General features: G+C 44.6%; 1 protein-coding gene across 1 annotated transcript; it reads right to left on the reverse strand.

The window, feature by feature from the left end:
- Positions 1-1,094: 1,094 nt before the first annotated feature.
- Muc13 (mucin 13, cell surface associated) lies at positions 1,095-17,385 on the reverse strand. The gene is made up of 10 exons (XM_048345830.1): positions 17,208-17,385; positions 12,815-12,937; positions 11,795-11,901; positions 10,828-10,886; positions 9,076-9,239; positions 4,734-4,857; positions 4,159-4,196; positions 3,501-3,585; positions 2,530-2,731; positions 1,095-2,198 (listed from the first exon to the last, which is right to left on the reverse strand). Exons 1-9 carry the CDS (start codon positions 17,383-17,385, stop codon positions 2,530-2,532), a joined length of 1,080 nt encoding a protein of 359 aa, XP_048201787.1. The 3' UTR covers positions 1,095-2,198.
- Between the last annotated feature and the right edge of the window lie 1,365 nt (positions 17,386-18,750).

Genomic DNA, 18,750 nt, shown 5'->3' on the forward strand with positions numbered 1-18,750 from the left:
CGCCGGCAGGAGGGTGCGTGTCCCAATTGAGACTAAGCAGAGATGGGGTAGAGCCGTCGAAACCACCCGTCCCAAGGCCCCCCTTACATTTAAGAGCAGACACTGTACATGGAGATTTTGGGGAGCCATCTGATGGACTACCGACTTCCATTTATTTTGGGGGTGGACAACTACATTTAAAGCAACAGTGACGGTGGGAAGGAGAGGGACTTGGGGCAGCTAGCTGGACGTTAGCGATCTGGGCTGTCCATCATAGTGATGTCACAGAACTTCCTCTATGGGCGGAGATCATGGTCCATAGAACCGCCTCCCCTGGGCGGAGGGTGGGGCTGGTTTAGTTCCCTCTTCCAGGGGAGGTTCCAGACCCAGGGAGAAGGTAGGAGTGGATAACAGCCAAGCAGCCCCAGGGCAGGAGAAGGGGCCTGTCTCTTAGGTATAGCCAGACCCCGACAAAATATGGTAGATTTTTCTGATTATTTTTAAGGTAGGATCTTACTTCTTTCCCTGGGCACACATCTGGAAGGTCAGCTATGTGCTCAGCAGAACTGAAGCAGTCCACGGCTTCTGATCCCCAGATCCACTCTTTTAGAAGAGTCTCAAAGCCTCCAAACTTCCTAACAAAGTTGAGGCCTCCTGCAGTTGTATGCACTTACTCCAGGCGCTCACTCTTAAGTCAACCCCTTTGTGGAAAAGATGGACAGGAATCCAAGCTTGAGCCTACCAGGGCCCACCCTGGGGAAGGGAGTAGGCTCCGCCTAGTCAGACTGTTTAGCTGCTTCATCATAGAGCAGGAGTGGACCTACAATTTATTAGAATATTATTCTGGGTGTTTCCCCTAACGAGGACAGCAATGTCAATCACTCCATGTCTCATTTTCTATATAACTTACTGTTATGTGTATTATCAAATACCTCCACACAACAAAGGACATCCCATACCAAAAACATTTTATTGCATTTCCTTCCACAATTGACAGTCAAGAAAAAATAATAATAGCAGATAAAAATATCTTACAAGAGGACCAGATATCATATATATGTATGTATATATGTATATATACATATATATGTATATATATATATATATGAGATCCTATTAACATTAAAAAAAAAAAGAACCTGCTAGGTGTGGTTGCCCCATTAGTGTGTATGTGTGCATGTGTGTGTTGGTAGTTACAGCCAGCATCTGTCACTAGAGCAGAATGGGGCCTGGGTGAAGCCTGTCTGTTTCTTTTATCATGAGGCTGGGCATCTGGACTTGGACACAGCTCTCACCCTGAGCCACATAGACAGGCTGTGATGTCAGGGGATCTTGCACTGATCACTGATGGCTTCCGGCCTTTACGTAGTTCCCAGGCTGTGTATGTCTAGGCATAACAGCACTAGGGTGAGCCCATCTGCTCCCAGGAGAGAGTTCCTCCCACAGAAGGAGCTGGAGCCTGGCACCCACTCCTTATTCATCTTCCCACCACAGCAATCACTGCTAGCCCAGATCATTCTTCTCCCTCTGCCTCTCATCCCCACTAGCATTTCACAAACTCCCTACCACACTCCTGGAGAATATCTCTAGTCTAAGCCTTCTCATTAACATCTAAATGTCCTTACAGCCCCAGTCAATCCTCTTGAAAAGGTTGACTACCTCTTTCCCATTCTTGAGGTGAAGCCCTATCACAAACTCCACGCAGTTCAAGGATGGCTAAATCCCTAGTGGGAGAGTGGTGGCACCGGGTTCTAACCTGTCCATTGGACCCTAAGAAACATTATGCCTTCATTCCCTCCCCCGCAGGTCTGGTGCGCCAGGCTTCCAGGAAGATCCAGCCATGCATCCACCTCTGTGGTTGTGACTCAATCAAGCAAGCAACTGTCTCCCAGGCTCAAGGAATACTGGGAGTGCCTTCCACACTGGAAATGATTGTGCCACCCATCAGGAAAAGAACAAAACCGAGCCACTGTCTTAGTACTGGGTACAGATTGGAGAAAATCAATTATCTTACAAGTGCTGATAGCACGCATGCATATTTAATTTCATAGGCACTCCTGTAACAAGCTGTGCTCCTTGTCAGCATTTAGAGGGACCAATGGGTGCTGGCCACAGGAAATAGGAAAGGCCAGAGCTTCATGCCGCTCACTGTTCTGTATTTCAACATCATGGTGCATATGGCTGGGGAGATGGAGGCATCCACATGTTTTTTTTCCATTCTAGACAGAGAGATTCACAGAGATAAAGCTCTTCAAAAATCGCTCCCAACAGACATATATGAGATAATTTAGATCTGTAAGTTCTGAACATTATTTTTGTATTCTTCAGCTTTCTCCCTATTCTTCCCTGCGGGAAGGTGTTTTGTTATTTTTGTTTTTTATTATTATCATTACATTTTCACTTGAGTATTGAGTATGATGCCTGAGTTCAAGCTCTAGTACCAATAAAAAGCACTTGGGGTAGCAAGGGGTAGGTGAAGGCACACATTGTATGTGCGTCCCGTTGCTGTCCTAAGCATTTCACTCTGCAAAGCCAAACAGAAGGGCTCACCTAGTAGTCAGGGTGTGGGATGCCCCTCTGGTTAATGTAGGGGTTTGGTGCAGGACCGTCTCTGGGGGCAGAAGTTCTGACTTTGGGGAAGATGCTCCCTTCTGCCCCCTCATTGCTGAAGCCAGTCTGCTGCAGGCGCAGGTTCTGAAAGTCGTTGTCAATCAAGTGCTGTTCTTCTGTTTTCTTGTTTTTGTTCTGTGATCTGAAAGCAATGACAAGAATTAGGATCTGATAGTGGCAGAAGGCTCCTTGACACAAATGCCGATTTTTTTTTTTTTTTGGCCAGTCCTGGGGCTTGGGCTCAGGGCCTGAGCACTGTCCCTGGCTTCTTTTTGTTCAAGGCTAGCACTCTACCACTTGAGCCACTGTGACACTTCTGGCTTTTTCTGTATATGTGGTGGTGAGGAATCGAACCCAGGGCTTCATGCATGCTTGGCAAGCACTCTACTGCTAAGCCACATTCCCAGCCCAGTGCTGGTGTTTTGTTTTGTTTTTTTAAACACACTTTCTCTTTTTCAGGTGGAGAGAGGTGTGTGTGTGTGCCAGTACTGAGGCTCGAACTCAGGGCCTGGGTGTAATCCCTTAGTTTTTTTTTATTTTGTTTTTTGGGTTTTTTCCTTAAGGCTGGCACTCTATTACTTGAGCCAAACCTCCACTTCCAGCTTTTGGGTGGTTAATTGGAGATAAGGGTCTTGCAGACTTTCCAGCCTGGGCTGGCTTCAAAGCACAAATTTCAGATTTCAGCCACTTGAATAACTAGAATTACAGGTGAGAGCCACGGGCACCATCTTACAATGGTTTTTAAAATTCCATTCTACTTCCAGATTTTCTTCCAGGTTCATATATACTTATGCACTCAGAGGAAAATGAAGGTATGAGAGCTTCTCCCCTTGTATCCCCTCCCCTGTCAACAAGATGAAACCAATTGGAAACCAGTGTCTGGTGTGGGGGTGAAACTGTCATCCTCTTACTTTGCTGAGATGATGAGGGCAATCACCAAGGAGAGTATGAGGATGGCAGCAATGGTACCCACAATAGTGAGGATCAGCTGAAATTCTGAAAGGGAAAAGAATGGGTTAGACTCCCTCAAGCTGGCCTCTAACTGTCAACTGCACAGTTGCGTGTGTTCCCATCACTCCCAGGTGTGTGGCTGCTTGCACTGTGCTCTCTGACCCTGAGCCCACCCTGAGTCTGAGTTCTGTGATTTCCAAAAGCCGAGCTGGCACCCAGAACCCAAAGAGAGTGGGGAACGCAAGGCCCCGAAGACAAGTTACACAAAGACTTTCTTCATGAAGGAAGCCAGACTGAACCAGCTATGAACTGGGGTCCATTTTCCATTCTCATTTGTTTAGCAACTTATTTATTTTATTTTGCATTAGTCCTGGGTCTTGAACTTTGGGCCCGGGTGCTATCCCTGAGCCTGTTTTGCTCAGGGCTACCACTCTACCACTTGAGCCACAGTTCCACGTCCAGCTTTTTTGGTGGTTCATTGGAGATAAGAGTCTCCTGGAGTTTTCTGCCTGAGCTGGCTTCAAACCATGATCCTCAGATCTGAGCCTCCTGAGTAGCTAGGTTTGCAGGCATGAGCCACCAGTGCCTTGTTCACAATAGTACAACATTGGTACTTACGGTCTTCACAGTTCTCTCCACGGTAGCCAAATGGACACCTGAAATAGAGTGAAGAACAGGAAAGTGCATGAAAGAGTGTGCCGGAGTTTCCATCCCACCCTACTTCCATTTCTCCTTTTCTGCTGCTCTCCCCAGCTCCTTCTCTCTCTTGCTTTTTCCTAGGAGAACACCTTCTAGCCAGTCCTATGAAGCCTCTTGCTCCCCAGGAAGACTTAGCTACCCAGGTGACACAGAGCCCAAGAGGCAGCAAGACCCTCTTGATGGGTGACACCATACAATCCTACCACCCGTTCCTCCCCTGTCAGCACTGGCATGCCATCTGCATGCAGCTTCCGCTTCCTCCTCTGAAATCCCATAGCTAATATGTTTCCCATGGTGTGTGCTTGCTCTCTTGCATCTCCTGAGGTCCCTGATCACAAGAGAATGTTCAGGAACCACTGGGGAAGATGAGGAAGGTGCTCTCCACACCTGCCATCTCTGCTGGCTCCCAGCTTCCTGGCTCTACCCTGTCTGTTGCCTGTAAGTTCTAGCCCAGCTCCAGCTATGGAAGATAAAAGCAGGGTGATTTCTCTTACTCTTGACAGTTCCCATTGCCGACATCCTTGTAGCCTGGGAGGCACACACACTGGGCGATCCCATTATTATCCTTTATACATTGCTGGTTGTTCCTCTCATTGCAGTTGGCAGCACAATTTAGATCTAGAGTTTCAAGGCAGAGCGATTTCTGAGGAATTTTCAAAAACAATCTGTGTGTGTGTGTGTGTGTGTGTGTGTGTGTGTGTGTGTGTGTGTGTGTGCGTGCATGCTGGGGCTTGAACTCAGGACTGGGCATTATCCTTTAGCTTTTTCTGCTCAAGGCTAGCACTCTACCATTATTAGATCCACAGCTATACTTTGGCTTTTTTTGGTGGTTAATTGGAGATAAGGGTCTCATCGACTTTTCTGCCCAGGAAGGCTTTTAACCATGATCCTCAAATCTCAGCCTCCTGAGTAGCTAGGATTACAGGTGTGAGCCATTAGCGCCTGGCTGGAAACACTCTCTTTAACCCCAAAGTGAAGAATACATCTTTTCCACATTGCTTTTTTTCTATAAAATCAAATGTTCATTTCCTCTACACAAGACATACTCCCTGCAAAGATGAGCATAAGTCGCCTCCTAGCCCAGATCCTAGTCCTGGTACAGATATCAAAAAACAAAATGCATAGCTCCCAGTCTTGGAAATGTACATAGAAGTCCAAGAGGTAATGTCTGTATTTTGCAGATGCAAAAAAAAAGGAGAGCAAGTGAGTTGCAAAGAACATTTAAAATACTTACCACTACACGTCGCGCCATATTGGTTAGGTCTTTGCAGCCCAGGTTTGCATTGACAGTTGTAAAAATCAACGCAGTTATTACCATCATTTATACAACCAGCCCATTCACATCGGTCCACCACTGTGAGGGGCACAAATAATTAAAAAATATGGTCAGCAAGACAATAGAGTAGCTAGCCAAGTGCTGTTGGCTTACAACTGTCATCCTAGCTATACAGGAGGCCTAGACCTGAGGATTGAGGTTCAAAGCCAGCCTGGGCAGAAAAATCTCAGAGGAACTGTTATCATCAATTAACTAGTAAATAACCAGAAGCAGAGGGTATGGCTCAAGTGGTAGAGTGCCAGTCTTAAGTGAAAAATTCTAAGCAAGAGCTCGAGGTTCTGAGCTGGTCTAGTACTAGCACAAGGAAAAAAAAAAAGGAAGGAAGGGAAGAAGAAAGGAAGGAAGGAATTGAGTGAAAGGAAGGAGAGATGGAAGAAGGGACAGAGAGAGAGAAAGAATAAGAAAGAGAAAGAGAAAGAAGAGAGATAATAAGAAAGGTAGGAAGTAAAAAAAAAGAGATGTTACAATTTTGGCATGGAAAAGAGAATATATTTTACCACTGAAGCTGGACAGCTGGAAAGGAGCTGTCCTCTGGACTTTGAATCTCATTTCCATATCAGGGTGTTTTGTGTTTTTGTGGCTCATGCTGGGTCTCAGAGTAGGAGGAGATGTTGAGAGGCATTGACCAAAAAGTAATATTCAGAGCATAGATCAAATGGTTTCAAGTAGCCATAGCAATTTCTCGCTGGAGCCAAAACAGAGCATTCATGGGGGACTACCAATATTATCCTTTCTGAGGGGAGGGTAGTACTGAGACTTGAACTCTGGAGCCTGGGTGCTCTCCCTTACGTTTTTCACTGAAGACTGGCACTCTACCACTTGAGTCATAGGTTCACTCCCACCTTTTTGCTGGTTAACTGGAAATAAAAATTCTCACAGACTTTCCTGCCCAGACTAGCTTTGAACCACGATCTTCAGATCTCAGCCTCCTGAGTAATTAGGATTACAGTTAAGAGCCACCAGTATCCAGCTTTCACAATATTATCTCGCGGAATGTACAAGTTGTTCTTGGCTGGTGACCACTCTGACTGATCAGTTCTCATGCGGATGGAGACACTCTGCTTCCTCACACGTGCGAAAGTCTGAACAAGTCAGAAGCAGAGTGTGTGATAAGACCAGGGCAGGAGTTCTGCCTGTGTGTATTGCTACTTTAGAAGTGACAGCTCTTTGCAGGCAAGGATAAAGGAACATCCAGAGAGGTCACAAACATGCACACTGTAGACATTGAGAGAGAAAACACTGAGACTGTCAGGAAAGAAAAGGTGTTAATTCCACTGCAGGAGACTCTGGAGGATAAAAATAGTTCAAGAAGGTGAGAAGCTCTAACTGTAAGAATGCAGTGTGAGTTGTAAGAAATCTAGGGGCAGGGCCAAGGAATTGAAAACCTGAGAGATGAGAAACACTTAGAGGAGAAAACCAAATAAAGTATAGAAAGAAGACTATCTCCAAAGATGGAATACTTAAAATGTAGCAGAGAAAGTCAAGCCCCAAATGAGCTCAGTCTTGCAACAAAAAGCTCCAACAAAGAAGGATTAAAATGAAAAGTGATGGCTGGGAATATGGCCTAATGGTAAAGTGCTCGTCTTGTATACATGAAGCCCTGGGTTCGATTCCTCAGCACCACATATATAGAAAAGGCCAGAAGTGGCGCTGTGGCTCAAGTAGCAGAGTGCTAGCCTTGAGCAAAAAGAAGCCAGGGACAGTGCTCAGGCCCGGAGTCCAAGGCCCAGGACTGGCAAAAAAACAAACAAAACAAAAAAATAAAAGTGAGAAAAAAGTGGATGTGTACATGTGCATACATGTGTGCATGTATGAGTGTGCATGCGTATATGTATGTATGCATGCATCTACAGTGCCTTTTGCTGGAAAATTATACTTAGATGAAAAAGAAAATGGGGTATGCTGTTAAAAGACAATCAAATTGCCAGGAGAGGGGGCAATGCAGAAGAGCCCCTGTATTTTCCAACACAATTTTCAGTGTTTTATCCCATAGCGTTTATATTCCAGGTCCTGGTGAGAAGTTTTTCAGTATCTGAAGAAATAGAAAAGGTGTTGAAAAGCTATAAATGAGCAGGATTTGCTCATGATTTCAGAGAGCAATAGGTTCTCTAAACTCATTCTGGGGGTTACAGTCATTAAAAAAATCAAACATTTAGCCGGGCACTGTGGCTCACACCTGTAATCCTAGCTATTCAGGAAGCTGAGATCTGAGGATTGTGGTTTGAAGCCAGCCTGGGCAGAAAAGTCCATGAGACTCTTATCTCCAATAAATTATTAAGAAAAGCCGGAAATGGCACTCAAGTGTTAGAGCACTAGCCTTGAACACAAAGAGGCTCAGGGACAGCACCCAGGACCTAAGTTCAAGCCCCAGGACTGGCATTAATGATAATGATAATAATAGTAATATCAAACATTTAAAAGTTTAGGGCATGAGTCATGAAAGGAGCGAAAGAAAAATGAGGGAGGCAGGAGGGACAAGGAGAATGGAGGGAGGCAGCCAAGGGAGGAAGGGCTGAAGAAGGGGAGGACACAAGTGTCAAATGCCACAGAGAAGCCAATGAATGCACTGTGGCCCAACACTGGTATTTGTATTTGGAAAACAGGACTTAATGTCTGCCACACAGCAGCCCCTCTAGGGCTGGTACTAACAGGCCACTTTCGAAGGTGAAGAGCCTCTGATGACTGATGGGAAATCTCATCAACTCACTGATGCATTTCTGGGTTGATGCCCTGGGCAGGGCCCTTTATGCAGGACTTCATCATACCAACTAGGCTGGCTGCTGAGGAGAGTAATACATGTGATAAGGCAGGGGCTGGGGAAGCCCTTGTGCACTGAAGTTTACCTTCTTGCTGCTCTTAAAAGTCTTGATCCTAGCCTGCTGGAGGCTGAGACACTGTGTGGAGCTGAGATTGAGCCATCTGAGAGAGGGTGGCCCCAAATGTGTGTGTGTGTGTGTGTGTGTGTGTGTGTGTGTGTGTGTGTGTCAAGATGCTTAACCAGGCCTTGCGGAGTTCAGTCAGGCCCGGCCTCTCCTCGAGCTATGTCAAAATCTGACCCATAGAAGTTACAATAAGGAAATATTGATGTTTTAGGCCACTAAGTTTAGGAATGATGCCTAATACAGTATAACCACGGGTTGTTGCAGCTACACTGTGGCTGGAGTGTCAGCCGGAAGAGGAAGAGATTTTCTATAACCGCTGTCAGTTGGTGTGGTCCCTCTGATTTCTCATCTCCTCCCATTTCCTTGCCCAGAGATTCACTGTCTGGTTCTCACTTCCCAGGAGAATGTTAAACTCATCAATGTGACGACATGGGAGATGGTTAGAACAGAACAGAAGGCAAGTGAGAGAGGAAAGGCAGAAACAGAGTGGAAATCTGAAGACAGCCATCAGTTCTGATAATGCAATCCTTGTCCCTTCTGACCTATAATGGAAAGGTTTACAAAAAGTCAGGTAGACTGTTGGGTTTGACGAAAGTTATTTACCAAAATTATACTTACCTCTATAGTCTGAAAACTCTTCGCTGTTATTTGTTGCACTGGCAATTCGATCAGACACAGAGGACTCATTTTGGGTTGTATTGTATGGAAATATGTTTATTACAGAAACCTGCACCGCACCTGTGGTAGCACGCAACAGGGATCTGGCTGTCCGAGTGACTATGCTGGAAAGGAAAGGAATCCCCGTCACCTGATAAACTCAAGGGCCAACACATGAATAAGCTTTCAAACCTCTCAGCCCTCATCCTGACCCACACAGTCCTGACTCATAACCAGGGTCCAAATATGGAGGCCCAGAGCTGAAAGACAGGAATCTTTACGTATGTGTTTTTCAATTTCATGTGCACTTAGAGGAAATCTGTGGGGAAAGAAATCCAGCAATTGTCTTGTTGGAAAACACTTAGGAAAATTGTGGATACTCATTTCTGGGAAAGTTGGGGATAATCTTCATTAGATCTAGGAGCTTAGAGTTAACTAGAAGTATGTGGCGGGACATCTGACATAATAGCTGTCACTTTCAGGACAGTGAGGACATAGGTCTCTCTCATTTCTTGAGACATATCTGCAGCCTTCTTTTTTCTTTCTTTTAGATAGGACCTTATAGTTTGGGCTGCAGTTGGCCTTGAACGAAGATCCTCCTCTCTACAGTCTTTCATATAGCTGAGGGTACAGGAGCATGCCACAACCACCAGCTTATAGATTGAGCTGAGGAGGGGTTCTCACTAATTTTGGGCTTGGGCTGTTACAGAACCATGATTCTTTGTCTTTTTCATCTGAATAGCTTGGATTACAAGTGTGAGCTATCATACCTAATAAGTCTTAACTGTGAAACATTTTCTCTGAGCAGTTGGTTGAATTCTCCAGTCAGAAACTCATGGATACAAAAGGCCAATTGTATATGTTTATGCCTTATTCTGTACCACAAAGGATTTGATACATCTTTCAGGAATAAATACAATAATAAACCTGAAAACACAAACACTCCACATGCTGCTCTTCTGCTGCTCTTCTGTCTAGCTCCTTTCATCTTTGTACATTCTTGGCCTGTAAGCTTGTGTATTCATCTGCTTCAGAGAAGGCTGAGGTGGAATTGCTAACTTCAAGAGAATTTGCTTGTCTATACATGCTGAAACGCTCAATAAATACTGTTCTTACAACAGAACGAGCTCACTATGGGCCCTTCAGTCATCCGGTGTGTGACCTGGGTGTTCTCTACCTGCAACACACCCTCCAAACAAGCTGGTCCAGATGATGCTCTGGACCATATGCACACATTGCTTAGCAACCATCAGCATCTTACCTTCCCCAGGTACACACCCTGCCCATCTGGGCCACACAGCGCGACCTTAGCAGGGCTGGCATGTGTGGCCCCCTCTGCAATGCCTAGTCCAGTCTAACCACCTGTTTTGTTTTTTGGGGTTTTTTTTTTGGCCAGTCCTGGGCCTTTGACTCAGGGCCTGAGCACCGTCCCTGGCTTCTTCCCGCTCAAGGCTAGCACTCTGACACCTGAGCCACAGCGCCCCTTCTGGCCGTTTTCCATATATGTGGTGCTGGGGAATCGAACCGAGAACATCATGTGTAGAAGGCAAGCACTCCTGCCACTAGGCCATATTCCCAGCCCGTAACCACCTATTTTTGACATGAGACTTGCCATGAGAGGGCCTTCTTGTCACATGGGGCAACTCAAAGGAAGACCGAAAGTGAAGCAAACACCCACCTGCCTCCAAAGCACCCAGCAGTTCAGGTCAGACTTACCTTACTTTAACAATTATAGTCTGTTCATAATCTGTACCATTCAATGCATCTGCAAACTGTGGGAAAGAACAGATTTAATACAAAGGTGAAAAAAATTAAACATGATGATCTAGGTTTTGAACATAAATTTCTAAGCTCATTTATATAAATATATCTGGTGAATGGCAACAAATTATTCTTTTAGTACTATTCTGCTGGTATTGAGACTGGAACTCAGGGCCTGAGCACTGTCCCTGAGTATTTTTGCTCAAGATGAGTGTTTTACTACTTGAGCCACCGCTTCACTTCTGGCTTTTTGGTGGTTACTTGGAGATGAGAGTCTCACAGACTTTCCTGCCTGGGCTGGCCTCAACGTGCAGTCCTTAGATCTCAGCCTCCTGCATGACTAGGACTACAGGCATGAGCCATCTGAGTCACCGGCAGTGTCTGGCAAGCTTCCATGTTGGAGAAATATTTTACTTAAAAAATTATAGGCATGAGCCACCGGGGCCCAGCTATTATGTTTATTGGTTTGTTTATTGCAGTGCTTGAGATTCATCTTAAAGCCTTGTGCATGCTAAGCAGGCACCCTAACATTGAGCTCCACCCTTATGGTCGTAGTTGAACCCAGAGCCCTCTGCATACTAGGCGAGGGCTGTACCTTCCCATTGAGGCACATCCCCTGAAATAAGGTTACTTTACAACAGTGTTGCATTTCTTATCCATTAAAAACTATGCTAATGGTTGCTATATGGGTGTGAGCAGGCTGAAGCAAGAGTCCCAGGGCCTCTGCCATGCCAAGGGCTCTGCTCTTGGTAGAAGATCACGAGGAGGCCCCGTGTGTGGGTACAGATGGAGGGGTGCCTTTCACTTCGTGAACCACTGGTACAACTGAGTTGGTGTGCCATCTGAAGACCCCCCAACTCTCCAGCTAAAGAGGGGAGCCCACAAACATCTAGAGAAAGGAAGGCGGGAAAATACTTACAAATGCTGTGGTTTTATTATATAATTCTTCATAATTCTGAGAATTTTTATCATCCAAGCCAGATGTTTCAGATAGTTTTACTGTAATCTCTCCAGGGAATATCTTTCCTGAAAGTCAAGCAGAATCCTTCGGTACCAGCTCATGGAAATCATTCTCATTTAAAACATAGATTGTTTCCCAACAGTAGGCAGGTGCTGGTGGCTCAGCCTGTAATCCTAGCTCAGGAGGCTGATATCTGAGGATCACAGTTGGAAGCCAGTTCAGGCAGAAAAGTCTCTCATTAGCTAGCATAAAGTCAGAAGCAGAAGTGTTGTGGCTTAACTGGTAGAATGCCAGCCATAAATGAAGAAGCCAAGCAAATAGCCAGGCACTAGTGTCTAATGTCTGTAATCCTAGCTATTCAAGGAGCTGAGATCTGAGGATTGCACTTTGATGCCAGACTGGGAAGGAAAGCCCATAAGACTCTTATCTGCAATTTACTCAAAAACTAGAAGCGGTGCTATGGCTCAAAGTGGTAACATGCTAGCCTTGAGCAAAAAAGCTTAGGGACAGCACCCAGATCTTGAGTTCAAGACCCATGACAAAAAAAAAAAAGCCAAGCAAGAATGCAAGCCCCTGCCCCAGGCCTCAGAAAAAAAAAATTAAAAAGAAAAGTCAAGCTCCTAATCCACACATGTCCTATGATTCAACCGCACAGTGTAGACAGAGTCTTTGTGGTCACGTGGTCTTTGACAGTTTCCATCACCCCTCCTCTGAAGCATGGGAGGAAAGGGCCTCATCTACCCCAGACTTCCAGCCTAGTCTGCAGTTCTGCCTCTGTTCATCTCCTCTCCCACTGGGTCTGTCCTGGGAAAAGGTAATAACAGCCTTTACCAATGTCTGGCCCTTGGGAGCCTTTAACTTTTCCTCAGCTTCTTATATTCCAGAGTCTCTATGCACCATCATCATCTCCAGTTTTCTCTAAAGCCCACTTTAGGTATAAGATGTAGAGCTCTGCTATGGTCAGCCCTGGTAACTCACCTTTTTTGCACTCCTTAGAGGTATAATGATATCCTTGTGGGCATAGGCAGAAAAACGTGCTATGCAGCTTAATGCAGGAAGCAAAATTCCCACAGGGGTTGTCTTTGCAAGGGTCGTTGGGACCTTGGATGGAAAAGGAAAAGGTTAGAAATCTACAAGGATGATAGCAAATAACACTACAAACACAGTTTTCAACCTTCCTGCCTCTCTCCCGAGCCCTCTCCACTTCCTGGCTGTGTGCTTCCACAACACAACTTAGATGACCTAGAAACAAACCCATGCCTTCTCAGGTCTCCGGACAGCCTATTGCTGAACCACTGAAGCCAAATCCTCATTGACAAAAAGGGCTAGAGATGAATGAACAAGGGCCTGCTGAGAAAGACATTAAAAACAAGCAAAAATAGCAGCTAGCCAGGCACTGGTGGCTCACTCCGGAAATCCTAGCTACTTAGGAAGCCGAGAGCTGAGAATCACTGTTCAAAGCCAGCCTGGGAAGAAAAATCTGTGATACTCTTATCTCCAACTACCAACCCAAATTCCAGAAGCAGAACTATGGTCCAAGTGGTAGAGCATCATCTGTAAGTGAAAAAGCTAAGGGACAGTGCCCAGGCTCTGAGATCAAGCTCCAGTATTGGTGCACACACACAAAACTTTTTTTCTAATGCCAAGGAATCAAGACTCTTCAGGTTTTCTGGGTGTTCCAGAAATTCAGTGCCTGGAGCCCCTAAAAACTTTTAGGAAAAAAAGGCTGTTTTTTCAGGGTGTCTGAGCAATCATCTTGCAAGAAAGGATAGCCAAGAAGTTCCTAAAAGAAACTATACCTCATGTTCTGATTAACAAACCTGGTTTATCTACCCCTAGGAAGCAAGGGAGGCGAAAGTAAAGGAGACAATGTGGATCAACACAGTGACCTTTCTAAGGGAAGCAATGAGGGACATCCCCGCCTCTGGCACTTTGCTTGGACAGACTGAATAAATAGTGAGAATAACATTACAATGGTTTCCACAGCCCTGGCCTAGACTTCTAGGCCAGACAAGGCATAAGATCTTTTCTCTGTCCTAGGACCTAGTGAGATCTGAGGAGGGAAGTCTGGCAATTGGCCTAATGGTCATCTTTGTTGGCAATTGTCATATCTGTCAGACAAAAGGATTCTAGGCAAAGGGAATAAGCATACACACAAAGAATCCCTCTAGAGACTTCAGGAACTGGTCCCAGAGGCCAGGGAAGGGTCCAGGCATTGCGGGTGTGGGAAGGATATTTAGCTTTTATTGCTTGTACCTTTGTCCTGCTTGCACTGCACTTCCCAGAATCATGAACTGAATTCACTTTTAGTCCAAAATTTAAAAAAAATAGGGCTGGGATAGAATACTTGCCAAACATGCTTGGGACCCTGGGTTCAATTTTTGGCACACACACAAAAAAAGGGACTGGGAATGTGGCTTAGTGGTAGAGTGCTTGCCTTGCATGTATGAAGCCCTGGGCTCTATTCCTGGGCTCTATTCCTCAGCACCACCTATATAGAAAAAGCCAGAAGTGGCGCTGTGGCTCCAGAGGCACAATGCTAGCCTTGAACAAAAAGAAGCCAGGGACAGTGCTCAGGCCCTGAGTTCAAGCCCCAAGATTGACAAAAAAAAGTTAATAAAAAAATAAATTAAGACAATAATTTTAAAAGAGGGCTATTAAAACATCTTGAGAGAGAGAGGGTTAACAAAAGAGAACCAGCTGGGAGCCAGGTGGTGCACACCTATGATCCTAGCTATCCAGGAGGCCAAGAGCTGAGGATCGTGCTTCAAAGCCATCTGCAGAAGAGTTCCCTTGAGACTCTTCTCCAATTAACCACGAAAAAACCGGAAGTGGTGCTGTGGCTCAAGTGCTGCTCAGGGACAGCACCCGGGCCCTGAGTTCAAGCCCCACAACTAAGCAAGCAAGAAAGAAGAAAAGAGAGAACCAGACAACATGAGAGAAAAAGAATCAGCGTTCTAGTGAAGCTCACAGAAAGCAGAAGCGCTCACCCTTCTGATAACACATAATCCAGATTTATAAATAAAGTTGTTACTTTTTAAACAATAATGGGGTTTGAATTCAGGGCTTTGAGCTTACTAGGCAGGCACTCTACTTCTTGAGCCACACACCCAATTCTTTTTGCTTTGGTGATATTTCAAGTAGGGTCTCACGTTTTTGCCCAGGCTGACCAATACCTCCTACTTACACCTTCTACATAGTTGAGATGACAGGTATAAGCCATCGTGCACAGCAATTTCTTGTTGGGATGGAGTCTTGACAATTTTTGGCTGAGGTTAGCCTCAAACCCCAGTCCTTTCAGCTTTAGTTACTAGAACTACAGGTGTGAGCCATCATGTCTGGTTAGAAAGCAAATGGCTCTTTAAAAGATCTTTATCCAAATAGCCAGGATCATTTGACAAATGCTAGGGGGGGGGGGTGGGAAGACAAGTACAGCCAGGCACAAGTGGCTCATGCTTGTAATCCTAACTATTCTGGAGGCTGAGATCTGAGGATCATGATTCAAAGCCAGCCCTGGCAGAAAAATCTATGAGATTTTACCTCCAATTGGCCAGCAAAAAAGCTAAGAGTGGAAGGCCCTGAGTTCAAGCCCAAATACTGGCACAAAACAAAGAAGGAAGGAAGGGAGGGAGAGAAGGAGGGAGGAAAGAAGGAAGGGGGAGGGAAGGAAGGAGGGAGAGAAGGAGGGAGGAAAAAAGGGAGGAAGGGAGGAAGGGAGGGAGGGAAATTGAGTGCAACTCCTCTCTGGAGACCTACAACAACTCTTGGTGTACATCCTCTTTAGAAAAGAAAGACAGACTCTTTGAGCCTGTTCTGTAGCCTGGAATGGAGGCAGAGCATGTGACAGCTGGAAAGGGTTTGGGTGGCCATTGGCTCAGTCACTGCTTACTAATGAATTGAGTCCAATGCATTTCAATGAGTGTGTCAAAACAGAAAGAAGCGATGTGTCCCACCTGCCACAGACAGTATAGGGCCAACACACAGGGCAGCTGGACAACTGTCTACTCTGCCTCAGAGAAGCTCTGGGAAGGCAGAAAGTGTTGGAAAAAATCTTTCCTGACTCTCCCAGAGCCTACTGTGAAGCCGCAACTCATCTTTAGAGGACCCCTCTAAATGTAAAAATACTGAGGAACACTGTCTTAGATACAGGCTCTGAGCTCTACTTATGCATAACCATCCATCCCCCGAAGAGCTTTGGAAAGCTATCAGAGTTGTAACAAGACACTAATGTCCTCTCTGACCTTGTGCAAGTCACTGTTCTCATTGGGCCTCAATTTCCCCATCTGAGAATAGCATGCTTCATCTACATTGTTTATTTGTTTCTTTTTGCCAGTCATGAGGCTTGAACTCAGGGCCTGGGTACTGTCCCTGAGCTTCTTTTGCTCAAGGCTAGTGCTCTATCACTTGAGTCATAACACCACTTCTGGCCTTTTCTGTTTATGTGGTACTGAGGAATCGAACCAGGGGCTTCTTGCATGCTAGGCAAACACTCTACCACTAAGCCACATTCCTAGCCCTCTAGATTCTTCAGGCTATAAAGTTTGAGGATCCTTTTAGACCAGGGTGGGCTAACTATAGATCAAATCATACCTGCCCGACTCTTATTTTTGTAAATACAGTTTTGCTGGAACATAGCCAAGTTTATTCATTTGTATATTGACCTGGCTGTCTATTTACCCTTTGGCCTTTACTGATAAAGTTTGCCAACCACTGCTTGAGATCAAACTTGTGAAAGATGTTTGTCCCAATAAATCTGGCTTAATGTTAATCAGATCTCTTAGTATCCCCTAAACATCTGGCCTTTGGTCAGTGGCCCTGATCATGCCTGGGACTGTCTAGCACTGCTGCTATTTGGCTTCTTGTCTCTCTTGTTTAAACTCCATTGGCTCCATTTCTACATTGTGATCAGCCTGCTCTCTTGAATTAACATCAGGGTGGAAATGACTTCCCTTGATCAGCAAAGCTGGTGTTTATACAGATCTAGAGAAGATGGAGCTATTTTAAAAAAGCTACTAAGGTAGCTTTTCAAAGTCCACATTCATTAAAAAAAAAGATTTCCCATGTGGCAAGTGGCTTGAGGTAGGATGGAAGGGAAGGAAAGAACAGAAGAGAAGGGAAGCAATTTTAGGATCTCTTTTTATCACCACTGGTCTTTGTGACTCAGATTGATCAAGAAATCTACACCCATCCCATTTCCCTTCTGCTGCCACACTGTACACATTATACCTCAATAAGGAAACGTTGGTGGGAATGACACCAACTACTGGAACTCTGGATGTAGTACCACAGTCTAAGCCGTTGGTGACTGGACTCTTGTTGGAAGTCCCTTGTAGGAAAGGTACCAAAGTAGTGTCCCCTGCAGTACTATTACCTGGAGTGGAAGTTGTGTGGTTGGTACTTTGTGATACAGTTGTTGGTGGTGAATCGCTCACATTATTGCTGGAACCAATTGAAGCATTTTCAGTGGATGGATTCTGTGTGTTGTTATCAGATGAAGTCGGTGGAGTTACAGAAGGATCCAATGTGGAGTTATCATTTGTTGAATTCATGACAGGCACAGTTTCAGTACTTGTGTTAGTCACAGTTTCATTACTTTTGCCAGTCACAGTTTCAGTAGTTGTTGAATTTGTGCTAGTCACAGTAGTTGCTGAACTTGTGTCAGTCACATTTTGAGTAACTGAGGAAGAAATAGTTGTTGTAGCTGTGAATAAAGAAGCAACAGTTGGACTCTTTAGGCTAAGGAACAAAGACACCACGTTTCAGAAGACAGTGTACTGAATCAGTAATAGCAGTCACTGTTGCCTGATGCTAATTGGTATTCAGCTTTTTTTTTTTTTCCTGGAAAAAGGAATATACATATGCCTATGTTAAAAATGGAATATCTGACAACTTCTAAACACACAAAAATGAAACATGCAAAAACAAAGATTATTGAAAATATGCCAAATCAAGAGTTAATATTTATTAACATGAATTCCAAGGACTAACATCATTCATGCTCATCGTTTCCCAACTTCAATCTGGGTTTTGTAATCCTCAGCAGCTCTCAGTGGAGATAATTGAAAATACCACCAGGAGGCGCTATTACCATCAGGAAGTCTTACACTAAGGCAATTGCCCCAATTTTCCACTGTAGGGCAGTTTTCCCTGCTAATAGAGGAAAGGAAAATTTGGGAGAGTAAAGAATAATTACATTAAAAAATACTTGATTAAAAGCTTGTACATTCACAGTGGAATACAACATAGCGATTAGAAATGATAAAACAATGGCATTTGCAGGGAAGTGGTCAGATCCTGAACAAATAAGGTTGAGCAAGACAAGCCTAGAGCACAGAGAACAAAGGCGCATGGTCTCCCTGATATGTGGTTGTTTGGGTGGGGAGGGGTGGCAGGGAACAATAGAGATCATGTCTGTTGTAAAACAACAAACTTCTTTTCAAATGGCATTTCCACATGTTTTGGTCAGCGACTTTACATTATGTCTCTAAAATCAAACAATTACTGAATAAGCATAAAAAGGTCTAGGGTAGACCTATCAGAGGCTCACAAGAACTCAACAGCCACAAACATGTGATTATATAAGACAAAGCTAAGCAAGACGAACTCCAAGAGATGGAAACAGGAGGATTTTATCGTTGTCGTTGTTAGGTTTTACATACTAGGTGAATTTCCTGTGGCGTATCCCAGGTGGTTACTGTATATGATTTTGGTACATTGGATATTGTATATATGCTTATCTGAACTAGGAAGGGAAAGAAAAATGAGGGCGGATGTAACAAATATGACAAGAAATGTACTCACTACCTTATTATGTAACTGTACCCCCTCTGTACATCACTTTGTCAATAAAATTTAATTAAAAAATTAAAAAAAAATCTGAAGCAGACTTTCAAAAAAAAACTTGTAAATTTCCT

The sequence above is a fragment of the Perognathus longimembris genome, chromosome 5 (assembly GCF_023159225.1).
Source record: "Perognathus longimembris pacificus isolate PPM17 chromosome 5, ASM2315922v1, whole genome shotgun sequence".
Classification (NCBI taxonomy): Eukaryota; Metazoa; Chordata; class Mammalia; order Rodentia; family Heteromyidae; genus Perognathus; species Perognathus longimembris.

Excerpts from the sequence above, each read along its gene's own strand:
- Muc13 (XM_048345830.1), bottom strand. The coding sequence starts at position 17,385 with ATGAATTCAACAAATGATAACTCCACATTGGATCCTTCTGTAACTCCA. Across the intron at positions 4,858-9,075 it reads AGAGTTTTCAGACTATAGAG|ATCTAAATTGTGCTGCCAAC; the intron begins GTAAGTATAATT and ends TTGAAACTCTAG. Across the intron at positions 3,586-4,158 it reads TGGAGAGAACTGTGAAGACC|AATTTCAGCTGATCCTCACT; the intron begins GTAAGTACCAAT and ends TTTCCCTTTCAG.